Source organism: Lissotriton helveticus, chromosome 2_1, assembly GCF_964261635.1.
Source record: "Lissotriton helveticus chromosome 2_1, aLisHel1.1, whole genome shotgun sequence".
In the NCBI taxonomy this organism is placed as follows: Eukaryota; Metazoa; Chordata; class Amphibia; order Caudata; family Salamandridae; genus Lissotriton; species Lissotriton helveticus.
The window spans coordinates 2047811621-2047830225 of NC_136059.1; the positions used below are offsets into that span (position 1 = coordinate 2047811621).

At 44.6% G+C, this 18605-nt stretch overlaps 1 protein-coding gene across 1 annotated transcript in view; it reads right to left on the reverse strand.

Moving 5' to 3' along the window:
• The window catches only part of NAF1 (nuclear assembly factor 1 ribonucleoprotein), a 108253-nt gene that overhangs the window by 70760 nt on the left and 18888 nt on the right, over positions 1–18605 (reverse strand). The window contains exon 4 of the mRNA XM_078677007.1: positions 7181–7274. Within this exon, the coding sequence (XP_078533133.1) occupies positions 7181–7274 (94 nt within the window). The remainder of the gene's footprint in view (positions 1–7180; positions 7275–18605) is intronic.

Consider the following 18605-nt stretch of genomic DNA (forward strand, 5'->3'; position numbering starts at 1 on the left):
TTAGTGATTCAGAAGAACAATTGTTACTTACCTGTAAACAGGTGGTTCTCCAGTATTGGTGTCTTTCATAGATTCACATGCTTGAATATCCCCTTTCGTCGGAGTGGGAGTCCCACGGTAAATAAAATAGCAATAATATACTATAAATATATATATGTAACATAAAACCTGAAATATGTAATAGAAAAAAAGGCATAAAAAGCCTACACATATTTCTACATAGGAATGCATGGATTAGGAAAAAAAACATTTGCAGCCTATCATTGTCATTATGTTGGTCCAAACCACAGCCAATCAGGCGCCAGCAACCCTCTAGAAACTTCTCCTCAGAGCTCAGCACCTCAGATTTTCGTAGCACAAGAGTGACCACAGAGTCTATGAGGAAAAGAGAGCCTCTGAGGGGAGGAGGGTGGGTCGCATGTGAATCTATGAAAGACACCAATACTGGAGAACCACCTGTTTACAGGTAAGTAACAATTGTTCTTCTCCAGTATTAGGGTGTCTTTCATAGATTCACATGCTTGAATATAGAATAGAAAGCAGTAATATCCGAAGAAAACTTCCCAGCATGATACACATGCACAGACTTATAAAACCAAATAGGTCTATAGTCATGAAAGACATACAGTAATAAGGTAATCCATAATGGAGGAGGGAAGACAGAGGCTCACCTTATTGAAAAAGATAGCGAAGCATAGCCTGTCCCACTGCAGTGTCTGCTTTGTTAATGGTACCCAGGCAGTAGTGTTTCGTAAACATGTGCCTGCTTGACCACATGGCTGCTCTGCAGATCTGATGCAGCAGCACACCGGCAAACAGGGCAGTTGAAGACGACATCGCCCTGGTAGAATGGATCCTCACTGAAGACTGTAGAGGCTTGCCTGCCGGTTGATGGCAGAAAGCAATGGCCGAGGAAACCCCACAAGCAATTGTAGGTTTGGGAACTGGATGCCCTAGTGGAAACGTCCATAAGCTATGAAGATGGCAAATGTCAGCAGCTGCATAAATCCATCTAGCTATGGTGTGTTTAGACACTGCTTGTCCTTGCCGTATATTTCCATAGGCAATAAACAGTTGATCGGATTTGAGAATGACAGAGGTCCTTTGCAAATAGAATTTTAAAACCACTTATGATGTCACGGGCAAGTAATGCCCTCTCCGCAGGGGATTGCGAATTAGGAAAAAACTTCTTTAAGATAACTGGTTCATTCAGGTAAAAATCCGAAGGGACCTTAGGCATAAACCTTGGGTTTGTACGTAGCACCACAGAATTGGGCATGAATTGTAAGAAAGGTGAATTGACAGTGAGAGCTAGAACATCACAGACTGTTCTAGATGAAGTTAATGCTAGCAAAGAGAAAAAACGTTGCATGTTAGGAATTTGAAATACATCCTGAAAAGTGGCTCAAATGGGTGGCGCATGAGCTGCGCTAATACTACATTAAAATGCCATGATGGAGGCGGACGACGTACAGGAGGAAACATTCTGAGTAGTCCCTTAAAGAACTGTTGCATACTTGAAGAATAAAGAGAGATGGACCCATCCTGACGTTACCTTGAAATGGCTGCCAAAAAAAGACCTTCAACGTTGTATGAGATAAGCCTGATCTTGCCAGGTGCAAGAAAAAAGGTAATATCTGGTCCGGCGTTGCAAGAAATGGGTGAACCCCAGCAGATTAACACCAAATGCAGATTTTTTTTTTTTTTTTTTTTTAAAGACTGTCCCCCACACGCATCAACGTTTTTTGCATTCGCAAATGGTGCGATTCGGAAAAACGGCCGTTTGCGAATGCAAAATCCGTTTTTGGGATGCATCAAACTTTTGTGCATAATTCGCTATTTTTAGCATTTCTAAAAATTGCGAATGCATTTAAGGAATCGCATTTTTGCGATTCCTTAAATGCAATGCATCATTTTTTAAAAAATAGCGAATTTGAAAATTGGAAGTGCAAATTAACACTAGGTTGACCCTCGTGTTAATTTGCGAAAATTGTTAAAAAAGCAAAAAAAAAGCATTTTTAAAACTTGCATGTTACAGACACACATGTCCATAGGACATGTGTGTGTGAAACATCCACTTAAAAATAAATTTCAGGGGTGCAGGGCGGGGGTCCTTTGGACCCCCCCCTGCACCCATGGAATGCATGAAGATTATGCGAATTCTAATTTGCTAATTCGCAATTCCCATTGATTCCTATGGGCCTTTTGGCCCATAGGAATCAATGGTAAATGCAAATTAGCAAATTAGAATTCGCATAATATTAGCGATTCGGAAAAAAATGTGAATTTTACCGAATCGCTATTATTATTAGAAAATATTCATGCATCCCGTTTTGCGGATTCTAAATTGCGTTTCACTATTTTTCGCAATTTAGAATTCGCAAACGGCCGGGATGATGCATGTGGGGGCAAATGTCTTTATTTTAGTAGGTGCTCTCGCGTAAGCCAGTACCTCCTTACAATCCGCCGAGATAGTCAGATGAGCTAATTCAAGGTGCTCAGGCGCCAAGCTGCTAATTTTAGAGAAGCCGGATCGGATGGCAAATTTGACCATTCTGAATGGAGAGGAGATTTGGAATTGTTCGAAACTGTATTGGATCGTACTCTGAGAGGAGTAGTTCGGTGAACCAGTATTGGCGAGGCCACCTGTGGGCGATGAGAATCAAACGACACGGCTGTTTCTTCATCTTACGGAGAACTCTCGGAACCAACGGTATCGGAGGAAAGGCGTAAGCATATATTTGATACCAGTTTATCGAAAAACGCCTTCCCCTGCGAGTCCCTGTGGGGATGCCAGCTTGCAAAGAAACGGGCACTAGCGGTTTTTTTTTGTGGTTTTTTTTGTCGCAGAGGTCCCTACTGCTGGAAGATTCGATCCGCCGTTGGCGGACGCAGTTCCTATTCGTGGTTGGACACCTGTTGACCTGCTGAGGGTGTCCGCCAGCACATTAGCAACTCCCGGCACATGAACAGCCAAGAGTTTGATCCTGTGCCATATCGCCCAAGCCCATATCTCTTGGGCTTTCTGAGATAGAAGAACCGACCTCGTTCTTCCCTGTTTGTTTGAGTAAGGTATACTTGAAGTATTGACTGTGCAAACCAATACTGTGGCCCCTTGAATGATAACACGAAAGGATTTGAGGGCTAAGAAGATGGCACCTAGCTCTAGCCGATTGATGTGCCAAGCCTTTTGTTGAGGGTTCCATTCCCTGCTGACCTTCAGCCCTTGAAGATATGCTCCCCAACCCTCGAAGGGATGCGTCTGTGGTGATTGTGTAATTTGGCGCTTCTTGAAGGAATAACGCACACCCCTTCTACAAATTTCTTTCTTGGACCCACCAAACAAAAAGGCCTCTTGCATCAGAGGATTGATTTGAATGAGATCTTCGAAGGAACTGGAGACCTGCAAACAACTTAGAAGAACCACCAAGTGGGAGATGCAGGCCCGTCGTTCGTGTGAGACAAACACCTTTGCTAGGTTTGTATTGATTGATGCTCCGAGAAACGTTGATATCGGAGCTAGTACTAGTTGGGACTTGTCATGATTTATTGAAAATCAGGTTTTGAAACAGTGACTGACTGTCTGGGTTTGCTGGACTGCTTGTAAATAAGAGTGAGCTCTTATTATACAGTTGTCTCAGCAATGATGAATTTGTATGCCTTGCAGACGTAGATAGGCTGCCACTGGTGCCAGGATATACGTAAAGACACGTGAAACGGACCTAAATCCAAGAGGTAGGACTTCAATTGAATAAGTTCTGTACATATTGTAAAGCGTAGCCACTTCCTAACTTAGGAAGGATTGGCACATGAAAATAGACATCCTGGAGGTTGAGAGTAGTTATAAAGTCGTTCTGGCATAAGAACTTTAGGATTTTGTTGAGGGACAACATTTGTAAAGTTTGCGCAAAGATATAAAATCATGCGCTACTCTCCTCATTTGCTTGTTGATGAGGAACTGGAGAGTAAACCCTAACGCTGTTGGAGATTCGGAACCACTCCGACGGTCCCGGTTTGTATCCATATAGACACTTGTGCAAACGACACCCGTAGATGAGAAGGAGGTCCCTTTGGAGGTGTAGTAAGAGGAAAATTTGACAAATTCTAAAGTGTGCTCTTGGGCATGACGTTTAAAAACCCAACGGTCCTCTGTCACCTTTGACCAATTGGAGTAAAAGTGAGATATTAGATCTCTGACGTTTTTGGAGGGAATAAATGTGTGTTGCCGGTAATCCATTGTTTCTTAGAAGAGTTGCCTCGGCTGTATGATGATTGTCTATGTCGGACCTGTTGGTACTGTGCCTATGTGACTGCGTTTGATTTGAGTAACGCAGTTGGTTCGGATTGTAGGAGCCAATACTGGATGGAACTCACTTGAAACAAAGGACGTGGAGCTACGTCCTCGGCACCACGAAAAGGCTGCGTTTCTATATCCCGAAGGTGCGGGCAGTATCGGTGTCCTTTAAGATGGTCTGCAGTGCCTCATCAACATGCTGGCCAGAAGGGATCCTCAATCAAAAGAACAAGTGAAGTATTGAAGTCTGAACCTCCTTGCGAAAGACGTAGCATTGAAGCAAAATGGTCTTTCCCAGACTGCCCCTATAGCGAGCTGTGGAAAACCTGTACACGCAATGTCCGTTCACAGTGTATCATTTCTGATGCACTTCTCTCTCTCTCTCTCACTCCTGCAGGATCTTCAAAGCGTGAGGCTTGGAGGATTCTGGAATAAGTGCTACTGGCGCCAACATGTCAGAGCACATCTGGCGGCATAACTGCCCAACTGGCTTGCAAGATAATCGCTGTGCTGCCTGAGTAATGACCGAGTCAGGGTAGGCTGAATAGTGGGGAGCTTCACATTTCTTGTCGAGGCGTGGAAAACAAACCGCCGGCACAGAGTTTGGCCTCTGCAAGAGTCTAACACCTTCTTGCTAAATAAAGTCTATGATAGGAACTGAACGAACTTGTTTCTGTGGTTTCCCCAGGACGAGGGGAAAAGGGAAAAATGATTCGCCGCTCTCTTCATAAGGAGGGAAAAACCTCTAATATTCACCGGAGGTGAATGCAATAGAGCTCCAGTTTTTAGAAGAAGATATAAAGGCAGGAGTAAAAAGCCATCACGTGGATGTAGCAGAAAGCTGCAGTCGACGAGATAAATCGTCTACCCAAAACACATTGTGCATAAAAGTCAACAGTGTGTGAAACCAACTGTCGACGGGCACAACAGTCGACGAATCCAACAGTTGACAGGGTCATCCGTCAACGAAGCCAACTGGCGTCTAAGCTGAATGTTGACGAAGCTCACCATCTACAGAGCTCACCGTCTACGGAGCTCAGCGGCTACGGAGCTCAGCGGCTACGGAGCTCAGCGGCTACGGAGCTCAGCGGCTACGGAGCTCAGCGGCTACGGAGCCTACCGTCGACGAGCCTACCGTCGACGAGCCTACCGTCGACGAGCCTTACGTCGACGAGCCTTACGTCGACGAGCCTTACGTCGATGAGGCCAACTGCTACGAGCCTGTAGTCGACAAGAGGGCACTGTCCTCACTGTCGTCGACGCATGCCTGGAGGAGTAGTCGTTGCAGAGCAACAGAGACGGCAAAGATTGTCGTCAGAGGGTACATAGACCGTATCGTCGACAAGCTGGCACATGTTCACGTAGAAAAGTGCGCAGAGTGAGTCTAGACGCCTGAGAGTAAATCTCGTGGGCGTAGATGTGGGAGGCAGACTCAAAGAAGGCCAGAGACCCCTTAATTGTGATGTTACTTCAGCTGGTGAAGTAGAGGAGAAGCATCACTTAAAACCTTAATGTGCAGGACAAACAAAAAAATTCCTCCCACATCAGAAGGGCGGTACAGTCTAAGCACAGGAACAACCCCTTCTCCTCTTACCATGTCAGAGACAAGCAGAGTGTTTCCATATACTCTTCATGAGGGTTCACAGGAAAAGGTCACAGCTTCCTACAAGTGACACAGGGTCTGAACGTAGACTTCATGTAAGAAGACATTACAAAACTGTGATATTAAGAAGAAAAAATTGAAGAAAATTGAAGAAAACTGAGCAGAGCTCAGGGAGACTCCCTTCACACGACGTGCGGTAGAAAATCTGAGGTGCTGAGCTCTGAGGAGAAGGTTCTAGAGGGCTGCTGGCGCCTGATTGGCTATGGTTTGGACCAACATAATGACAATGATAGGCTGCAAATAATTTTTTTCCTTTTCCATGCATTCCTATGTAGAAATATGTGTAGGCTTTTTATGCCTTTTTTCTATTACATATTTCAGGTTTTATGTTGTTACATATATATATTTATAGTATATTATTGCTATTTTATTTACCGTGGGACTCCCACTCCGACGAAGGGGGATATTCAAGCATGTGAATCTATGAAAGACACCTTAATACTGGAGAAAGAGGCCACCGACAAACAAAGACTGGCCTCGCATTTTGGCTACTTGCCTGAATCATTTTCTGATACAATAAAGCTAAGAATCCACGCCAGAACACCACCTGAAGCATGGCTGCGGCAGCAGCAGTCAATGTGTCAGTGGCGTTGCAGTACATTTGCTGTGGCGCCATGTGGAAAAGCAAGCACACATTCACCAAATACAGCTGTCTAGATAGGATTGCAGCAGCTGACTCTGCAGTGCGACAAGCAGTTCTAAGTAACTTACTTAAATAAGATGAGCCTGTCTCATGCTTTATTAAATGAATATGTACTGTCTGCCATCCTAATTCAAGCATGTAAAAATATGAAAGTTACAATGCTGGGAACTAAATTAGGTACTTCCATGCAGCTCCAGCTCTCCGGTGTTGGTATCTTTGATATATCACATACCACCCTCCCTCCTCCCAGGTCAGAAATGTACTTCCATTATATGCACCCTTCATGCTTGTGATACAAAATCGGTGCAATGGTGGTCTCTAGGGGGACCAGGAGAGCTCTGCCCTTTCAGCTCATTGGCTCACTTTTTCCTTCAGTTATTTACAGTGTGAACATGAGTACTACTTAGTGGGTTCCCACTGTAGAATGGCTTAAAATTATTACAGATTCAGGCCAACTGATCCTTGTTAATAGGATGTGGCAATGAGATGAGGAACCTTGGTATCGCAAAGAGGAAAACATTTCCAACACAAAATAAGGTAGGCAAGAAAACGTGCAAAACAAACAATATTTATCACATACCCAACTGATCGACAATGCTAGTAACTACTCCAAAAGGCTTCATTTCAACATTGTCAGGTAAAGTGATGTTGAGATCATCAACTGCAGGCAACTCCTACAAAAAATAAAACCACTTAAATAAATAATAATAATAATAATAATAATAATCACAATGCAAGCTACGCTTTGCACTCCATTGTCAATAGCAGTGAGTACTGGAAGTGACATTCTCAATGTTCTTTTACCTGGAGGAATTACCTTAATGAAATCAAGATGTACACAGGTTGCTCAAAACTGGGATACCAATTAAACATTTATAAGAGGACACCATCCCAAACGTTTTAATTCGGAGACCTTTTGCTTTACATTTCTATACTTTTCATGTATCAGGATTGGCCACCTAAGAGAGTGCAGCCTCTGAACAGAAACCTACTTACACTTCGAGTTTGCTAAACCTTTCATAATACATTGAGCTACTGAAATACAGGAACATGCTAGAATGTGTTGGGGTTGTTTATTCCTATGCAAAATAATAATGATGTTTATTTATATAGCTCCACAAATTTTATGAAGTTTGGTTTACTTTCATAAACCATAAACTCCTTATGGAAACCGTAAATACCCGCCATATATGCATTAGCTGGCAGGAGCAACGTCAAGGATATGGTCATGCTATCTTACTCAAACAAGTAGAAATAAAGGAGTGTCAGAGCATGTCTCTGTAACACATCGTCATCACAGGCTTATCCCAGCTGGCCATTGTGTGCAGACAGACCTACAACAGGCAGGTAAGATTCATCTGACCTATTTATGTCCTTTTCGCTACAATAACATTGAATGCCTCTGCTTGGTTTCCAGTTGTTTCTTTCCATTCCAGGTTTGACTTCCCCATAAAACAAATAGTTTTTGCTTTTATATCCAACCGCAGAACCATCTGATACTGCCATTTCTTGCTGCCCGATGACTTTAGTAGCAACAAGCAGGTCACATTGTAACGGTGAAGAATGATAAAAGATGTGAAAAAATATCACAAGGACACCAATGGGCGCGCATAGAAGTCATCTTGAAATGTTTAATTTGTTCTAAAACACATTCAAAGAAAGCCCCGTTTGCACACATGAAAGGGTGGCCATGTTTAAATGTTTTTTGTCATCAAGCATACCAAATACCATTCACATATAGTCACATGGGCATCAACACACCTTCTTTGAATGTTTTTTAGGTCTCGCCTAGCGAACGCAGCGCATGCGCTGTTCGCTTGGCGATACTCTATGGGGTTTGGGAGCGAAGGGAGACAAACCATGTGCACGCACGGACAGCAATGTGCGCGCGCATGGCGTCTGCTCTGCCTCGCACGCTCACACTACAAGGCAGACACGCGTTTGTTGCTTACTGAAAACCGTGACTTGAAGAAACGGTTCACAACCTCTTTCCTTCTTTCATTTAGTTGCTTCCCTGTGAAATTGATCCCAAAAAGATAAACACTCTTGCGGGAAATGCCTTTTTCAGATATTTTTCTATTCCAAAGTGCAGCCTCAGGATGGAGAGAAATAAAAGGTTTTAAATATGAAAAATAAATACATAACTAAATAAAGCAAGACAGAGTGGTTGCAAAGTGGCCAGATTGGTTTTATTCAGATCCAAACACATCAGCCTCACACTACAGACTTTGCAGTGAAGTGCTACTTTTGTTTACTCATCTTTCTTTGAACAGCATTGTTGTTCCCAGGTGGGGAAGTGTATAATTTTTGGACGTTTTGCAATACCTGGTTGATGGGTGGATTGGAAAACTAAATGTGTACCATGGCTCTGCGTTTATGGACGTGGTCTTTTTAAACCATACTGCTTACATTTTTTAAGGATATAAGCAATGGACATTGAAACGGTTCCCTTCAGGGCCCTGTAGTCATGTCCTTAACTTTAAAGGTAAAACCACTAGCTGATTTCTGAATAGTGAGTGAGAAATCGTTAAGGTACCATGTTGTTTCTGCTTACATTTGACATGCTTTACTTAATCTTGCACTCCCTATGAGTGTTTGCTTATACTTTTTTTTTTTTAGGCCGGATATTACTGTTATCAAGTGCATAATTTGAATTGAGCCACATCCAAGTGTTTATAGCAGGCACAATTTGGTTGTTGCTGAAGGCAGTGCAGGTTTCTCTCAATGGGGCAGTATGGTGTTCAGTGGGGGAGAGGATGTGGGACTATGGCCAGAGCTGTCGAATTTGGAACTGGGGAACTGGGTTCAGCCTTCAAGACCAGTCCACTAGACCACTCTACTGAGGGAGCATATTACCATGCTAGACCTTTGAAGGCCCCGAAAGACCTTAGAAGGCCTGATGTCTTCGCACAAGCAAGTGTACCCTTGTGGTGTCAATTGTGGGTTAAACTTGAAGGCCTGTCCACCACAATCCATACTGACGTCAATCTCCAGTCTTGCCGGCAGGCCTAAGAAGCCGCACACTCTAGAGCAACAGTGATCCAGTCACTGTGACTGTCACTGAGGTCACATGAACCTTGAGCAGGTTAGGGCGGTGCGAAAGGTGTGAAAGCACTAGGTACCTATTTCAGGTGGGTGCGTAGCAAGTATATTATGGTTTAAAAAACTTGCTGCTTCCTTCCTGGCCTCCAGCAATTTTCAGCAGGAATGGGTCCCAGGAAGCACGGCGTGTGTCTGGCTGTAGAGCAGGGAGGAAGTGTTTTTAAAAGAGGAAATATCTACAGATACTGGAAACAAGAAACACGAGGGAGGAATATTGGGGTAATTAAAGCAGGACAAAAAGTGGAGTGGTGTGCCAGGGGGTGGTAAAGCAATCAGAAACAGCTGGGAGGAGGCGGGGGAGGAAGGAAACTAATGCAAGACGGAGCAGCAACGGCAGGGGTGAATTAGGAACTATGCTCGGTTTGGTTGCCGATAGAGTAAACCAGGCTAGAGGGGCTGGGGGGTGGGGGGGCGAGGGTAGGCTGAAAACAAGCTGCAAGCGGTTGGGATTTCAGATTATCCTCATTAGTTTAAAGCAGTTAACGTAGATTTGCTGAAAACACAAGCGCTAATTAAGCAAACACACACGTTTTAAAGCCTTCTACAGTTATTAAAATAGGGACGGATTTCCTCACCCGAGCCACAGGGATGTTAACAGTGACGGATCCTTCCTTTCCCTCCTCATGGCTGGGGTACTAGGTGAAAGAGGCAAAAGCAGCTGCCGGGAGCAGCTGATGGATGCTTTAGCTTTGATATGGCGCACTCGCACATTTCTTTTGTTGTGAACTCGGCACGCAAACTTTTGACGGCGCCTGTGTTGTCAATTTCAATAAGAAAACATGTTTGCGCGCCGAGTACTTGACAAAAGAAATGCGCTTAAATTAAAGCGCAGCGGGAGGAGGCAATGGGTGGCGACCGCCACTGTTGATTTTATGGCAGTAAAGCGAGGGCATGCATTAGTGCTCACGGCACATTGGCTTACAGAACAAGATGAAGGAAGAGGCACAGAACAAAAGAAAAGACGATGTGAACTAGAAGGGATATAAAATGTGAGACGGGTCACAGACATAAAGAAGGGCACAGTAACAAAGACGGGCATTGAGAAAAAAAAAAACAAGCTCTCGGCATTGCTGTGGCGGAGGAGGCATTCCTTTGAAGTCTGATGGGGTGGGAGCCTTTGACGTGATGCGAGGCACAAATGGTGGAATGGTGGTGGGCGAGCGGCTTCCTTTCAAGTCGGATAAAGGGGGGGGGGGCAAATGGCAAGCGCGCACACAAAGCACATGCACTGTTGATAATCCGCATTGAAAAGCCCCTTGGTAAGCTTTCCTGGAGCAGCTCTCTATATCTCTCACAGAGCGATTGCTATGTAATACGCTAGGCGAGACCTAAAAAGGTCTTTAGCCAGCATATTATTTTGTTGGGAGTGTGGGGGGGGGGGGGAAGGGCGGTCATAAACCTCCATCCCCACAAACTTCAGATGAAACATTCTATGCAGTGGCAGGTTCGGGAAAAAATCTGGAAGGTTCTACCCTTCGAGAGGTCGTGGCAGAGGACGCGCCAGAAAGAGGAACTTCCACGGAGCCAGCAATGCGCCAGATGGATCCACCAGTAAGAAATACCCTATTTTCCTACCAGATGTGGGGGGGAAGAAGGTAGTGGTTCAGCCACAAGTGGCAGTCCATTACTAAAGATGCATGGATACTCCAAACTGTGACCGGGTTTCATATAGAGTTCCAAGGGACTCTGCGTCAACTTCCCCAAACCCGTTCTCCAGTTCTCACAGGAAGCAATACAGGTGGTCAATAGAGAAGTGCATGAGCTCCTACACAAAAGGACCATCGTTCATTCAACCCTCCACCCCAGGGGTTTCTTGAGCAATATCTTTCTGGTCAAAAAGAACAAGGGGTTCAGACCAGTGATCGCTATTCGAGATTTCAACAATTGGGTGGTATACTGCCATTTCAAAATGGAGGGTATTCATCTTCTCAGAGACGTTTTGTTGCACAACGACTGGATGGTACAACTCAACCTAAAGAGCGCCACCACACAGACTGTTTCTACAGTTTGTGGGACTGTCAGATATACGAATTCACCTGCATACCGTTCGACCAGTCTTCAGCGCCTTGGTGCCGCACCAAGGTGTTGAGGCAAGTCATGGAATGGCTTTGGGTGCAAGGCATCCATCTCAGAGTACCTAAACAACATCCTCCTGATTCACCAGAAGAAGTTGATTTTACTCTTACATCTCCGGATTACTCAAGTCCAGCTGCGAGTCATAAGTTTCATTGTGAACTATCAAAAGTCAGAATGCATGCCAGCACAACAAATGATTTTCCTGGGATTAGAGATAGATACATTACAGCAATGTCTCAGGTTACCCCAGCAAAATATGTGTTTGATTCGCAGGGAGCTATGGTGAACTTTTGCAAGAGAAAATGTTTCCTTACGCCACTTAGCCTGGATCGTGAGACTTTGTCGCCTTCAACCCAGGCAATCTTTCCAAGCCTGCTGCATTATCGGGCTTTACAGCGCCTGAAGATGAAGCATCTACAACAAGGCCTGACGAACACACAGGGGATTTCCCTTTCCCAGGAAGCTCGGACGGAGTTTCAATGGTGCCTCGAACATATGCAGGCCTGGAACATGAGGGCGATATACGGGTGAACCTTGGATCTGGTGATCGAATCAGACGCCAGTCAACAGGGTTGGGGCGCCTCTTGTGGAGATATTACCACAGGCGGTCACTGGTCAGAACAAGAGCAGTCTCTACACATCATATTTATGGCACTGCTAGCCGAATCCATCGCGATTCGGAGCCTGGCGGACAACAAGGTATCCTGCGCCATTTTATTGAAGATGGACAATATCTCGGCAGTGATATATATCAACTGGATGGGAGGCACGAGATCCAGGTTATTGGCGGATTGGCCTTAAATGTTATACATTTTTTCATAATTAAGGTCTATTCGGTTCCAATTCTTTCCAACATTTCTGAAGACTCTGGCCCCTTTCCGTGAGACTCATTTGTTGGATGGGTTGAAGACACAGCTCGAATGCTTTGCCTTCTCAATACTGATTAGTATGGGGCTTTACAACGTACCACTTAGCAAGTTCTTAGGCCAGCACCAGGTTAGGTTAATTACTTAAGCTAAGATGATGCAAATACAATTCCACAGTCTGGCAGAAAGCTACACTACAGAGGAAAATGGAAGCATTCATACAACTATTTGATTAAAAATTACACTTATAAAAAAACTACATAAAAGTTAGAAACAAAACTGTCTAACGCTAATATAACACTATACTCTCGACCTGTGTGTAATTAAAGTTAAAGGATGGAAGACTGCTAAAGATATAAACATACAAAGACATGAAATCAATACTCTGACACTTTATACCCTACCCATTATTACGTTCAGGAAAGATTGGTATTTACTTTTGCACACCTTTTTATCTAATTAAATATGTCAGTTTGCACGATGAATTACAAGTTAAATTATTATTCTGCAGGTTTCATTTTCATGAGTTAATCACCACAGTTAAATATTGGCCAGCTTGGGCGCAAACATCAAATATGTCACTTTGGTAATTTTGGAAAAAACACTGTTAAAATAAAAGCCTCTGTTGATACAAATGGTTTATTTATTTATTTATTCATTTATTCAGAGTTTTATATAGCGCGAACAAGATCTTTACAGATATCAGAGCGCTTCACAGAAACAGGGGGTGACGATAGCATGAGGGTGATGCGACATAATATTGGGTGCAATATAAACTTCAGTAACATGATCGGATATCAGTCATGTTCAAATAGAAAGTCAGTAAACAATCAGATAAGCGAAAAATAAAAGACGAGACTGGGTCTTACATACAATTACGATAAAATCAGGAAAACTTATACTATAAGTATCTAAAAGTTGTAGGGGAAGGGGCCTCGATATACAATAGGCTAACATGAATAGTCTAATAATAGATATTTAGTGAATAGCATAGAAGGATCGAATGACCATCAAGTAATTGTGGCATACAAGAGGAATAAACAGATCTAGGTCATGCAAAATATGACATTATTTGACATTAGACAATCATGAAACCAGTAATACCCAAGCGTCACGAAAGTCAATGAGGAACAGACATTAAAGTTCAGGTGAACTTGGCCATGAGGATGGCTTTCACCTCTTTCTTAAAGAAGGCCGTGGAGGAGATAAGCCTGGTTTCGGGAGGGAGTGCGTTCCAGATCCTCGGCGCCATTCCTGAGAAGGAGCGTTTGTATGTTCTTTCCTTCCGGAATCTGCGAGGTTTCAAGAGTAAGTTTTTTGAACTTCTATTGGATCTCGACCCTCCTGATATAGTTAGCTTTTGAGTGAGGTAGTTAGGTGCATTGTGGTGTACAGCCGCGTGTGTCATTACAGCGATTTTCAGATGTATTCTGGCTTCAAAGGGCAGCCATTTCAGAGATTTCAAGTCAGGGGTTATATGAGAGTGTTTTCTTGAGCCCGTGATGAGTCTCGCGGCAGCGTTCAAGGAAGCTCTTAGGGGTGCAGTTGTTGCTAAAGGGAGACCACTGAGGGTCACAATTCCATAGTCAATGCGGGGGATGACTAGGGCTTGAACTGCATTTTGGAAGTCTTTGGCTGGGAGGAAGGGTTTCAACTTTCTCAATGTGTTGATTTGGAAATTAGCTCCTTTTGTCGCTCTGCTAATGTGCTGTTGCATGTTGAGCTTTGCGTCCAGTGTGACACCTAAGGATTTCGCGGAGTCCACGATGGTGGGCCGGACATTGAGTGCAGTTAAGTTGTTGAGCCAAAGTTGGATGGTGGTAGATTTCGCAGGGGGTGCTATCAGAAGGAACTCAGTTTTCAGAGCATTTACTTTGAGGTGGTTGTCGGCCAACCACGATTGGGTCTTTGTGAGAGTGTAATTCAGGAGTTTGATATCATCCGGGGATTGTACCTTTAGGTAGAGTGGAGTGTCATCGGCATACATATGGAAGTGTACATTGGATGCTTGGAGCAAGGAGGCAAGCGGTTCCATGATGAGGTTGAACAGTGTGGGTGAAAGGGAGGATCCTTGTGGAACGCCTAGGTCGACTGGCACAGGCGAGGATAACACATTGTTAATCTTGAACTTCTGAGTCCGGTTATGTAGGAAGGACGTGAACCATTTGAGAACAGTCCCGGATAAACCCATTCTAGTGTTTAGCAGCTCAAGGAGGTTCTCATGTTTGACCGTGTCAAAAGCTGAGGAAAGGTCAAGGAGGATGAGGAGGCATGAATCATTGCGATCGAGGATTTGGTGGGCGTCGTCAATTATGTGAGTCATGGCAGTTTCCGTGCTGTGTTTCGCACGGAAGCCTGATTGGTGGGTGTTGAGGAGATCAAACTTGTCAATGTGTTCTGTTAGTTGAAGCTGTACACATTTTTCCAGCAGTTTGGCCAAGGTGGGGATGTTTGTGATGGGACGGTAGTTGTTTAGGTCGGACGGGTCAGCTGTGGGTTTCTTGAGTATGGGCGTGACTTGCCCCACCTTGAGTGAGTCCGGGATGAGACCTTGTTGAAGGGAGCTGTTAATGATTTTAGTCCAGAGTGGGAGGAGCATGGTGGTGAAGTCTTTTACCGCGTTAGCAGGCAGGGGGTCTGTGAGGTGATTAGAAGGTTTCAGGGTACCGAGCAGTTTGAGTATTGCATCTTATGAGTAGATGTCAAAGGAGGCCCACGATGCGTTGTTTTTTGGCTGGGCGTTAGACATTCTGATGTGCACAGGGTGTTGGCTTACATCATTGAGGAGATCATTCTTTATGTTGTCGGTCTTTTGCTTGAAGAAGGTGGAAAAGTCTTCACTGTGTGGGATATCGCTTGTTGGGTTGTTTTGTTGTAAGGGCTGCGGCTTTGTTTGACTTTTGACTAGTTCGAACAATTTTCTTGGTCGGTTTTTCGCTTGGTCAAGCTGGAGGCGAAAGAAGTCAGATTTCGCACACTTAATTTTCCTAAAATAGGCATTTCTCTTGTTCTTAAGCTTTTTGCGATGAAGTGATGAGGGATCCGATCTCCAAATGCGCTCTGCCGATCGCATAGCTCGCCTGTCTTCGTTGAGTCTCCCGTCATACCAGGGGTTCGAATTCTTGGTGGAGACTCTCTTTAGTTGCAGTGGGGCTGCTTCGTTGATTATAGAGGTCATGGAGTCGAGGTAGAGGTCTGTCAGAGTTTGAACATCAGAGACGCCAGCAGGTGGAAGGAGGAGCCTGTAAGTGTGGGGCGGTAGGGAGTTAGGGTTGAGATTCTTCATGTCCCTTTTCCAGATCTTGCATTTGGTGGGTTGAGCCGGGGAGGGTTTGATTTTTTCATTGATAAAGAAGGTGATGATGTGGTGATCTGACCAGTCACAGGGTTGGATTGACCCCAGTTGGGTAGAGTCCTCTTTGGCGATGATAAGGTCGAGTATCGCACCTTTATCATGTGTTGGGCTGTTGCATATTTGGGTGAGGTCAAGCGCATTAAGGAAAGATTTAAGACTATTCACCACTGTGTCTTTCTGATCGTTCCAATGGAGATTAAAGTCACCCAGGTAGATTTGAGTGATCTGCCGACCGGCGTTGGAAGTAATAGTGTCCATGAGTTGTTGAGAGAAGATGAGGTTATCCCCCGGCGGGTGATAGATGAGGTGTAGAGCACATACTGGTTTGCCATCACTGGAGATGTCGAGGCAGAAGAGTTCACAGGAGGTGAGGGAGGGGGAGGTGACTTTGGTGACGGATAGATTGCTCCTGAAAATGCATGCTATTCCCCCGCCCGTCTTGCCGGTCCTGTCGAGTCTGATGATGTGGTAATTGGGGGGAACTAGTATATCCATGATGGGCGTGGAGGCTTCAGTTAGCCAGGTTTCCGTCAGTATGGCTAGGTCAAGATCCATTGATGTGACGAGCTCTGCAATGTCGGAGGAGTGTCTCTGGGCCGATCTGCCGTTGTGGGTGGTATTAACAGGTATGCCTGTATTTAATTTTGTGTCTGAAATTATTATTCCCCGATATGCCAAGGGAAGTAGCGCTGCTTTTGAAGCGACAGATAAAACCACAAGCATTAGCAAAGCCAAATGGTAGGAGTTTCCTTGCTGTTTACATGTGCAGATGCGCTAGCACAAATTATATGCACGTATGCAAGGAAAGAGGATGGGCAGCGAGAAAAAGCCAGACAGGAGATTGAAGGAGGAACAAGGCGCATGGTAGTGATGTTGGGGAAGGTAAAGTGATGTAGAGTTGGGGCAGGTAGGTAAGCAAGCAATGCGCAGAAGAACATATGAAGACGATGAAACAATGAAGGGAAAGAGTAGGTGGGGAGTGCTCTGGCTGAATTGAGGCAGGAAAAAAGGATAGGCAGAGAGGCAGATGTAACGTGAATGGAGAGCAATGTTGGAAAAAGACAGGTATGTAGTAAAGAGGTGAAATCTAAGTTGGACCCATCGCAATGTCCTAAAAAAAAAAAATTATAACGTTTTATATAGCGCAAACTTGATCCTAGAAGGGTATCAGAGTGCTTTACAGATAGTTCAGTAAGTAGAAAATAGATAACCAAGAAACAAACGCTGACAATGTCCGTTGCAAATCAGGAGTGGGACAGTGAGGTATAAACCAGTACTCAGACTGCAAAAATGTCTGACTTTACAGTGCTAATACATGCAAACAGCATGAGTGCTTACCTTTGTTTGCATGTGTTAGCACATTAAAGCTAGACCCTTTGTTGTTGCCAATACATGGTAAGAGGGACAGACCTACAGAAAGGTGAGTAGATGGACAGAGTCCGAGATAACAGGATAATTAATCAACAAAACCCGACAAGAAATGGGAGGCAAGACAAGAGCTAAACAGTTGGTCAATCTAATGGAATACGAGTTGACATATGCCATGGCTTGCCTTCCCTCCTCCTGATCTTGTTGTTCATTCCTGGACTCCAAACAAAGCCTAAATAATGAGGAGGGCGAAACTCTGAGGAAATATGTCGCCAACCTGGCCTTCAAGCACACAACGAGGGGGCCCAATCTCTGCCAGCCCTGGGAATACCTCACTGTGGTCTGTGTCTCCTTCACTCTTTACTTAGCATCGCTGCTATGAGCAGTCACTGCTCTTCTGTGAGTGGTGTGTTGCTTGAGCTCCTGTATCCTTTCTTGTGACTGGGGCTGTCACTGCTGGTTAGGTAGCATGGTTGCTGCTGTTTAAATCTCCAGGCATCACTGATCTTCGGGGAGATGACGGAGACCAAAATCTCAGGGGCCCTGATTCAATTGAACAGCGAATAAAACCCGGGTTCCAATAACCTACTACCGCAATTCTTAAAAAGCATTTGATCCTGGGAGTTGGGTCCGATCTGTAAGATTTTCTGCAGGGCCAGAGAGAACGGTATACTCCCGAGAGACCTCAGATGGATAACAGGAGAACTGTGCCTCTTATAGGCCAATTAAGTTGTTGAATGTGGAAACAAAGATATTGGCAAAGGTACTTGTGAACCCCAATATAGAGGTAGTGGACATCTGAGACCAATCGTGTTTCAGCAATGAGGTACAACCTGCGGCAACAGGCCGCGTGCTTGCCAAGCACTGATTGCACAGACGAGGCAGCCATCCTGCTATTCCTAGATACTGAAAAATCATTGGTCAACCTGGAAAGGTCATATATGAGGGCCATATTGAGGAGGATGGGCTTCAACCCAGTTTTCTTGTCCTGGGTGAGGCTATTTTACACAGACCCCGTAGCTGTAGTCATGGTCAATGGGGTGTTCTCAGGGGAATTTAAGCTGTATAGGGGAACCAGGCAGGGCAGCATATTCCCCCCGCACCCACCATTTTTCACAGTAATGCTTGAGCCACTAGCCACATGGATCAGCAAGGATGTGCTGCCCAGCAGTGTTCTCGGCGACCCTCAATGGAAGGATATCGTATTGCATTATGGGGATGATACCCTGCAATATCTA